This window comes from Mandrillus leucophaeus, unplaced genomic scaffold (genome assembly GCF_000951045.1).
Source record: "Mandrillus leucophaeus isolate KB7577 unplaced genomic scaffold, Mleu.le_1.0 Scaffold1370, whole genome shotgun sequence".
Lineage (NCBI taxonomy): Eukaryota > Metazoa > Chordata > Mammalia > Primates > Cercopithecidae > Mandrillus > Mandrillus leucophaeus.
In genome coordinates this window covers 136,946-147,338 of record NW_012101333.1, presented here as the reverse complement: position 1 = coordinate 147,338, position 10,393 = coordinate 136,946, and the positions used below count along the sequence as shown (strand labels likewise).

Sequence of the window (10,393 nt, the reverse complement as noted above, 5' to 3'; positions counted from 1 at the left end):
ATCCGCTCCGCAGCCCCCTCCCGCCGCACGCCAGCCCGCGCGGGCGCAACTTTCTTAAAGGGACAGGTGGCCCGAATCCGCGTCCACCTGGGGCCCCGTCTCTGCCTCCTGGCCCGTCACCCACTTTGCGGGAGAGAGGGGGTTGCAACAGATTTTTCCGCCCGCCCACGTCCTTTGCCCCAGGCCAGGGACGGGATTGCAAGTTTTAATGCACTCAGCCTCCTTTTGCAACTTAATTCCCTTGGCCGAAATCACCCTCCCACTGCTCCTCAACGCATGCTCGCGGGCATGCAGTTGTTGTCCCTGTTGGCAAAGTTTGAAGAGGGGTCCCTACCCCTGCACCCCTCCGCCCCGCCCCCCTCACACACACCCCCCAGAACCCCGGGGCGTGCAAGGCTCGCGGCTGCTGGGAAACGCCCGCTGCAATCCCCTTGACCCTGCCCTGTAACTGACCCTTGGGGAAAAGCCCCCCGCACGGCTACTGCGCATGCTCTGAGCTGGACAGCTCCAGAGAGGGAAATTTAAAAACGGTTCGAGCTGCGACGGCGGCCAAATTGCGGAACGCGAGGGGCGAGCGCGAGGGAGCCCCCCTCCGGAACCCCTGCCCGCCCCCGGAGTGCCGGCAGCGGCGGCCCCGCGAGGATCGGCTCCAGGTACCGCCTTGCAGGGTCGGCTTTGCTCCCTCCTCCCGGGCAATGCCGGGCATTGCATTTCCAGGGTAGAGACCCGGGCGCAGGGGCTGCGGGGCCGCCTCCCTCTGCTCCCTTTTCCTCCTTCCTGGGAATCCTTCGATGGCTTTGGGGGCAGAACTGGGAGCCTTTGGTGGGCTTTTATGTTGGTTCAGGCTTGGAGTTTGAGAAACTTAGGGAACTCAAATATTTTTATTTTTTAATTTAAGGCAGTGTTTGTGTGTTGCGGGGGTGGGGGTGGTTGGACTGGTTTTCCAGTAAGGACTTGTGGCATTTCTGAAGGCATTTCCCGGGCAGGAGCTTGCGGGGATTATTCCCTTTGCAAGTGGGAATTTGTTCCCCCAGAGAAATACACATGTCACATCCAGCTGCCCCTTATTTTCAAAGTGATCATAACCAAACTGAGGTTGAAAATATAAGGCTTGGAAGGAAATCGGTTTTTCTGATTCCTATTTTGTGAGTCCACAATTTCCGGGGTTTGACGTTTGGATTCTAGAGGCTTCCCCTGCTCTTCCCCCATTAATTCGAAAGAAGCGGGAATTTCACTTCATTCTCTTCATTTGCTTGTAAAACCCTGTAGAATTGCCCTGGGAAAGTGACCTGAGAGGCCCAGGAATCCTCTAGAACTTTTTTCTTTAAAGAAAAAAAAAGAGTGTTCTGTGAGTTGATTGCACTCCATCTTTCTGAATTGCGGGGAAAGTGTGGGTTTCTGCCTTGTCCATATCGTCGCTGACGGGAGCTTTGTTTTCTGCTTGTCTTTTCCCAAGGAGATGATAGAAAGTGACATCTCATCCATAATGTCAGGAATTATTCGAAACTCAGGGCAAAATCACCACCCCTCTCCACAGGAATACAGGTGAGGGCTCCAGCAATAACAAACTGTATATTTTTTAATTGCTCAAAGTGTTTATATGCTGTTTATGGTTTCTGAAACTGCCCAAGAACTATTGTTATGTCCAATTCTGTGATTTTTGCAGGAGAGCTGGAAGGTGTTGATTTCAATGTTGATCTTGCTAAGGGTGTCTGGGCCACAACCTGGCCCAGTGGGACCACGAAATGCCTTCTGTCTCCTGTCCCCTCCAAAAGAGGTCCCTTTCTGCATTTGATACTGTTTGGGCTTCCTGGTGAATGTTAAGATGACAATAGCAGCTACTGCTTCCCCTACAGTGGCCTTAATGGGCCCTGTGGGAAATGCTCCCCACCCCACCCCCCCCCGGCCAAAAAAACCAAAACAAAACGAAAAAAACACCCTTCTGGGAGGAATTGGGTTCTATCCTCTCCATGGATGTTAAGAAAGTAGTCAGATCTGCTAGGTTCTCAGCCAGTCTGTGTGACATTCAGAAAGTTCTTTGCCCTGGGTCTCACTTCCTCATCATTTAATTGATCTTGTTGAATTAGATGATCTTAAGGTCTCTTCTAGGCCTCATGTGTTTGAAGAGTAAATTAGATGGAAACTGAGGCCAAAAGAAGTTATTTCTTGAAACAGGGTGAAGCAAGGTACAAGTGAGAGGATGCATGGAAGGCTTCAGAGCCCTTCTCTTTTTTTTTTTGTCTTCAAACCTCATAGCCGAAAAGGCCTTTAGGGGGTCAACCAGTCTGTGCACCCCCTGTTTTTTACAGTTGGGGAAACTGAGGCCAAGAAAGGAGAAAGGGCTTGTCCAAGGTCTCCAGGAAGGAAAAGGAGGAAAAGGAAGGACCTGGAGTCCCCTCCTGGCCTTTCTTCCCTTGAGGCCAGGGAGCCCTGACCTGGTTTCCAGGGCTCCCCCGACAAAGCAAGCAACGTGTCTGTAGGCTGAGGGGGCACAGTCCAGATTACAGAATGGGGACAGGACCAGGGCCGGCCTGGGAAGAGCAGGCTGTCACCTCCTATCAGCCCTGTTTACCCAGGGGTTGTCTGGCCCCCCGGGGTCACTGCAACTCACCAGCAGTGCCTGCTGGGGCAGACCACAGTCCCCAATTAGAGGGAGGCTGCTTCCTGAGGGCTGTGGGCCTGGAGGCTGCCTTCTGAGATCCAAATGAGGACACAGATTCAAACAGCTATTTGCAGAGAGCCTGCTGTGTGCAGAGCTGGGGCCAGGTACGTGGCAGTTTGCAAGCACCTACTGTGTGCCATCCCCCATCACTCACCTCATCTCAGGAGGTTGCTCTGATGAGCTCTGTTGTATAGGTGAGGAAACTGAGGCTCAGAAAAATGAAATGGCTTCTCCCAAGATCACACAGCCAAGGGCCTCTAGGCTTCCTTCCAGCACTCACAGGGTTTAAATAATGCCAAGTGAGTTAGTGGCAGTGTAAGGGTTAGCAGCTTGGGCTCTCAAGTCCATTATAATCCCAACTTCTCTGGCTGTGTGGAGCTCTGAGCCTCAGCTTCTTCATCTGTAGAATGGAGATAGAAATAGTACCCACTGCATGGAGTTGTTATGACAATTTTGTAATCATTTTTCGCTCTGCCGTTCACCAATTATGAGCACATTCACCTGTGAACTTTCATAGTTTTGTGCAACGGGGATAATAAAGGCTAGCTCTGGAGGGTTAAGTGAGATATGTATCATATTATCTATGAAGGTACCTGACACCCAGCAGGCACAGAACGTATCCAGGGTGAATCTACCTCTGCCCTCCTAGCTGCAAGCCTGGGCGAGCTCATCCTTCCTCTAGGGTGGCTTTAAGAGCTCAAAGACATTGAATCTTACTGTTACCTAAAAGCACCCCTTAAAAGCACTGAAGATAGGGGAGTCAGAGAGTGAGAACAATTGCTAGGATTCAGATACATGCAGGTTCAAAGGCCAGCTTTAGGCAGGGCCAGTGACTTGGTTTCGTTTCTCATCTTTAAAATGGGCATGATCATGGCTCTTCCCTCATGCAGTTGCTGGGAGGATTAAGTAAATAAAGCTTGTAGAGCAAGAAACACATAATCAGTAGTTGCTGTTGCTGTTACCACTTAGTTACATTAGAGAGCCTGGCTTCCTGCAAGAGACACGTCTATGGAGGGCTTTCACGATGGGAAGTGAGGAGGAACTTGGAGGGTGGGAGAAACCCTGAATCCAGATGCCCAGGTGCTGCCCAGGAGGGGCTCCCACCAGACTCGCCCCGGAGTCTTGACCCCATTCATCTGGGCCACCCAGCTGACAAACTGTCTGGGGCACTAAGCAGCTGGCCTTCTCCAAAAACAGGGCAGGGCAAGCAGAGAGCGTCTTGGGGGCCTGGCAATGCCTAGCCAGTCCACTGCCCAGCTAGCAGGGGTCAGGGGTAGGGGAGTGGGGAGGAGAAGCAGGCCTGTTTCCATCAGCACTGGACCCAGAGGTGCCCAGGCTCCTGGTCTGGTGCAAGCCTTTCCTATTCACGTGGATTCAGGGCTGTTTTTTTGTTCGTTTGTTTTGTTTTTGTTTTTGTGTGTGTGTGTGAGAGTCACTCTGTCATCCAGGCTGGAGTGCAGTGATGTGAACTCAGTTCACTGCAACCTCCACCTCCCAGCCTCAAGCAATTCTGCCTCAGCCTCTCTAGTAGCTGGAATTACAGGCGAGAGCAACTGTACCTGGCTAATTTTTGTATTTTTAGTAGAGACAGGGTTTTGCCATGTTGGTCAGGCTGGTCTCAAACTCCTGACCTCAAGTGATCCACCTGCCTCGACCTCCTCCCAAAGTGCTGGGATTATAGGCGTGAGCCACCATGCCCATCTGTGTTTTCTTACATCTAACGGCCAGAGTATCCAGAAAGGCAAAATAACATAATAATAATAACAATAGTAATAGCAGCTGGTGGTTTCTTAACCTTTTACTGCCTGCCTTGCCTATGCCAGGCTCTTGGCATAAATCCCCATCAAATCCCATCAAATCCCCAAAACCACCCCGTGAGGGTACCACTCTTGGGCCCATTTGGTGAATGAGGAAACCAAGGCTGAGCCTGTTTATATGGCTTAACAAGTTGGCACAGCTTGTCATGGATACAGTGGAGACTTGGCCCCAAAGCAGTTGCACCCTGAGAGTATTTGTTTCCACCGTCTGTGACCACTGGCCCGAAGTCCCACTGGCCATGAGCATGGGTGCTGGAACAGAATAAGCTGCTCCATCACCTCACCGCTGTGTGACCCTGGACGAGTCACTGCCTCTCTCTGAGCCTCAGGTTCTTCATCAGTGAAATGGAGCCACCCAATTTGCAGGTTTGCTGGAAGGATTCTGTATCTCAAGTGGGTCAAGGCACTCAGAGGGGCCTGGGAGAGAGTGCTTTCTTACGGAGGGAGTTTTATGATTACACAGTGACTTCCCGCTTCCAACCACTCCCATTTTTCTCCCCAAATAATAGCCCAGGAGAAGTGTATGGGCTTCTCATTCACCCTCCCACATCTCTAGAGAAGGGCTCCAAGGACCACGCAGGCTGTGGGTCCAGCCTCTTGTGCAGCCGCCTGGCTCTCCATCCCCCTGGGGCCGAGTTTGGCCGTTAATTTTCAATGGCTGTGTGCAGGAGGGCGGGGGCAGCAGCTAGAGGCGGCTGCCCTGTCCCTGGGGAGCTGTCAGGAGTCAGTGGCGGAGCCTAGACAGCAAATTGGCAGCAGCCTCTCAGCCCCGCTGCTGACGAAGGGGCAGGGGACCGGGGGTGGTCCTGACCTCTTGGGCAACGGTAAACAGGGCTCATGCTGAACCTGGGTTAGCTGGATTTCTCTCTAGCTCAGGGGGTGGGAGGAAAGTCCACCCTTAGAGGTGCTAAAACAGAGTTATTAAGTACCTACTGTGTGCCAGGCACCTGCAAAACATCTTAGCAAGGGTAGCGTCCCATTTCTTCCTTTCCTTCCCCTTCCCCCTCCCCTTCCTCCTTCCTTCCTTCCTTCCTTCCTTCCTTCCTTCCTTCCTTCCTTCCTTCCTTCCTTCCTTCCTTCCCTCCCTCCCTCCCTCCCTCCCTCCCTCCCTTCCTCCCTCCTTCCTTCCTTCCTTCCTTTCTTTTTTTTTTTTTTGATGGAGTCTGGCTCTACTGTCCAGGCTGGAGTGCAGTGGCACAATCTCAGCTCACTACAACTTCCACCTCCTGGGTTCCAGCAATTCTACTTCCTCAGCCTCCCGAGTAGCTGGGATTACAGACGCCCACCATCACGCCCAGCTAATTTTTGTATTTTTAGTAGAGATGGGGTCTCACCATGTTGTCCAGGCTGATCTTGAACTCCTGACCTTAAGTGATCCACCTGCCTCAGCCTCCCAAAGTGCTGGGATTACAGGCGTGCCGTTTCTTTATAGTAACAACCATGAGACAGGTACTGACATTATCCCAATCTACACATAAGGATACTGAGGACAAGAGACATGACTTGTTCAAAGGCACACATTTATGAAGGGGCAGAACTTAAATTATTAATCACCTGCCCCCACCTTTTAGAATTTATTTTGGAGGTCAGGTTCAACAAGCTCCTTTTACAGATTGGGAAACTGAGGCCCAGTGAGATGATGGAAGGCAGGCTTCTGACTTCTTGGACCCTCACCTTCTCCCAGGGCCATGAGGCTCAGTGGTCCTCCTTCCGGATCCTCATCCTGGATGTTCACTTCCCAAAATCTCAGTCCCTTCTCTCAGAAATGAGGCGACCTTGGGGAAAAGCCCTTCCTCTCTGGATGGTGGTTCTCTTATCTGTGGACTGCAATGCTGCGCACATGGTAGATAAAAGTTAACACATAGGTACTGGATAGATGGATGAATGGACAAATATCACATGAAAATAACACATCCATGGAAACACAGGGAGGCTTCATGCTCAAGGGATGATAAATTTCTCTTGAACTCACACTATGTGTGGGGATAGTTTAACCCATATCAGGTGACTTCACCCTTCAGTTGTGATCTCCTTGGAAGGGACTCTGTTTCTGAGGGGCAGTAACCATCCCGATGTCTTCTCATCCCTTCACCCTCAGGGTGGAGAGAACAGCTCCTCAGGTGACCTTATGGGTAAGGAAGAGAGGTAGCCTCTCTGCGGTCCGACTCTTTCCAGGTCTTGCAGTTTCATCCCTAAAAAACACATGTGTGCATGCACTGTCACACACATGCACATTCTAAGTCCCAAGTCAACCCTTGTTCTAGAAAGGAAAAGATTCTTTTAGCCAAATTCCTAATCAAATCATTTCATACTACACTGACCCTTGGCCAAGTTGCGCATTTCTGAGCTTGCTAAATTGTATTTGATTTTCTTTTTCCTGTACATGGTTACAAAAGATGTGTTAGCTAAATAAACACCTCCATGAAATGCTTCATCCCTTTTTGTGTAATGGTTGGATCGGGAACAAGAGCAGCTTTCAGTGATGTAACAGTTTCTTACCAACCACATCTCAAGAAGGCAGGCAAAACCTTGTAATCAGGGTGGAGTTGCCGCCCAGGTAGGGCAGGGCGTGTCTCTGAATCCCTGGAATAGTGATCTGACCCCCACTCTGAGGCAATATTTGTCAGGCACACCCCTCCTAAATGACAATGCAGAGGAGAGAATGAAGTGGGAAGAGAGAAATGTGGTCTGAGTACCTACCATGTGTCTGGCTTTGTCTTAGAGGTTACCTGATCTTATCCTCACATCTGCCCCGTGTGGTGAGAATTATTATTCCATTTTACTTGTGAGGAAACTGAGGCACAGAGAGGTGAAGTGACTTGCCCTAAATCACACAGCTACAAAGGGGTTGAGATGGGATTTGAACTAAATCAAGATGGATATTCTTTCCTCTACACAATTGCTGTATCAACCTAAGGAATCCCAAGGTAGGAAATAAAGAGTTAATTGTGGTCTGTGAACTTCAGCTATGTAGGCAAGGATTCCCCAGAAACCATAATCCATCCATAAATATGTGTGACCCTGTGTGGGCACCTGCCAGGCTCTTTGGCGAGTTCATTGCATTTCACCTCTACGGCAACAATCACGGGACAGTGGCCATGGGGGTTCAGTTCACATTAGGGGGACAAATATTTGTCAAATGAAAGGCTCAGAGCTGGCTGCTATGGGTCTTGTAATGAGGTGTAAGACACATCCATCTCTGTCCTCCTGCCATTTAGTATCTAGAAGGGTGGAGTGGGTAAGAACAGATGCCTGGGTTATATTAGTGGGTGACCATGAGTGGTCTGTGCTATGTGTAGATACTGACGGTGCTAACCATTTCAGGACAAGGGAAGACTGGGAGATGCTGGACTGGTCTGGGAGGGCTTCCTGGAAGAGGTGATATTTAAGCTGGGCAGAAAATGGATGGAGATTGAAGAATGCAAGATATGTTGGGGCTGGGCTGAGGACTCTTCCTCCCTTTTTGACTCTAGCTTTCATACTTAAGAGTATGTTATAGATGCCCACAGGGTGTTGGGTCCTATGCCAGGTGCTAAACAAAATAGAGGGCCTCCTGGTCCTTGCCATCCTATGGCAGAAAGACTGGAAACGTGTAAGTAAATATCTCATTGCAAAATAAGTATTCTGTGGACACACACAGGAAGAGATAGGGAGGGTCTGGGAGGGCCTCTCGCAGGAGAGATCATTTAGGCTGAGAAAAAACCAGCTATAAATGAGTGCATGGAACAGCATTCCAGGCAGAGGGAACAGTGTGTGGAGGGATCTTAAGATGAGTGAGAATTAGAATGTTTGAGGAACTGAGAGATGGACAGGTTGCTAGAGTAGAGAGAATGGAAGGAGAGAGGTGGGGAAGGAGATGGCCGAGTGTCAGGTCAAGGTGAGGAGCTTGACTCTCACTCCCTTGGTGGGTTTTAAGGACAATGACAGGTTCCAATGTCCCTTGTAAAAGGTCACTTTGGCTGCTGGGTGTTAAATCCATTCCACAAACAGTTCTCCAGTGCCTACCTGGAGCCAAACACGGCACCTGTGGTTTGCCTACCCCAAACTAAGAGGCAGGCTCTGTTCTCACCTCTGTTCGGTACATGAGGATGCTGGGGTTCAAAGGGCATTGAGTTATCTGCCCAAGATTTCCCCATTAAGAGTGGAGCTGGACTGGAATGCAGGTCCCCCTGGTCCCTGTCCTCCTGTTCCCTGCCAGTTTCTTTCCTCCCTCCAGCAACACGACTGATTCATTAAGGACATTGTCCATTAAAGTGGGTTGGGTTGGTCTCCCCGTCAGCATAGGATGGAAGCCATGGACTCCAGTGGCATATTGCCTTGCCCAGAGCCACCACAGGGTCCCCTGACAAGTGGCTGTGACACCATGGGGATACCTGGCACTGGATTTTTTTATTTTCTATTTTTCATTTTTATTTTTTTAGAGACAGGGTCTTGCTCTGTCACCCAGGCTGGAGTGCAGCAGTGCAATCATAACTCACTGCAGCCTCAAACTTGTGGCTCAAACAGTCCTCCCACATCAGCCTCCTAAGTAGCTGGGACTACAGGCATGCGTCACCATGCCTGGCTAATTTTAAAACATTTTTGTAGAGGCAAGGTCTCAGTATGTTGTCCAGGCTGGTCATGAACTCCTAGCCTCAAGTGATCCTCCTGCGTCAGCCTCCCGAAGTGCTGGGATTACAAGCATGAGCCATCACACCTGGGCACACTCTGAGTTTTTAAATAAATGATATGATGAGGGCTTGCCCTTCCTGCATTTCAACCAAACCGGTAGAGCAGCTGCGTGAAGAGGCTCCAGGCTCTCAGTGCATCCCTGGTTCAAATCCCAGCCCCTTTGCTGATATGCTATGTGGCTGAGACGTGTCACTCATCTCTCTGGGCCTCAGCCATCCCATCTGTTAAATGAGGATGACAGGTAGCTGCCCCCACAGGCTGTCAGGAGACTGGGGAGTTTTGGACCTAGGGGGTTGGCAGGAAGGTGGCATCCCATGCAGGGGTCTCTCCTGTGCATTCAGAACAGTGCCTGGCAAGTAAGAGTTCAAGAAATGCTGCGGAATAAAGCAGACACTTCCCGAGTGCTGGACACCTTGCTGTTGGCTGTCTTCACGGGGCTCACTCCTCCATACTGTCAGGAGAGGTTTACTAGAAGGGGACCACCACCACTGGGGTGAGCGGCCCTCTTGTGTGCCTTCGTCCAATCCTTTTGTCCAATCCTCACCATACCTCGTGAGATGGATGAGCATTAGCCCTCCCATTTTACAGATGTGCAAACTGAGGCTCAGAGAGGCACACAGCTGCAGACAATTCTCACAGCTGCTAAGTGGCCAGACCTAGGCCTGACTGATCCCTAAAGCCTACCTGGGTAGCACTCCACTGCAGTGCCACAGAGAGAGCAACGGGGGACCCGGGGCTGGGCTGCCCAGCTGGGATGAGCTTAGGATGTGGCATTGCAGAACTCAGAGCCTTCTGAGCGAAACTCAGAAGGGCACACAGGTAACACCCAGGAAGTCATAAGCACATAGGAGGTACTTGGGAAATGGATTACACCAATGATAGAGTGTTATTCTGACATTGATGTTCCCAGGGTGCCACCCTCAATCCTAGCCTGGATCTGTCTCAGACCTTGAATGCTCCATGCTCCGTTCTTTCAAAAAGGACCCAACCCTTCAGCATCCCCCTACTTCCTGGCAAAGGGGGGGCTGCCTAAAGGGGCTCTGGTGGCATCCCAGATGGGGAAATCGAGGCCCAAGGAGGGAGGAGCTGAAGCGGCTACCTGGGGCTGCTGAAGCTTGGGGATTTGGCGAGGTCACCTGGCTCGACCTCACCTTTCCTGTCTGTTAAAGGGAGTAATGAAGTCTCTAGGGTCTGTGGGCGTGTGCATGTGTGTGTTTACATACACGTGTGTGTTGTGTGTGCA

At 50.7% G+C, this 10,393-nt stretch overlaps 1 protein-coding gene across 1 annotated transcript in view; it reads left to right on the top strand.

Annotated features, from left to right (window-relative positions):
- Positions 1–557: 557 nt before the first annotated feature.
- The window catches only part of FOXN4 (forkhead box N4), a 31,984-nt gene continuing 22,148 nt past the window's right edge, over positions 558–10,393 (top strand). Inside the window, exons 1-2 of the mRNA XM_011973419.1 lie at positions 558–653; positions 1,457–1,545. Coding sequence (XP_011828809.1) covers positions 1,460–1,545 — 86 coding nt within the window. The 5' untranslated portion in view covers positions 558–653; positions 1,457–1,459. The remainder of the gene's footprint in view (positions 654–1,456; positions 1,546–10,393) is intronic.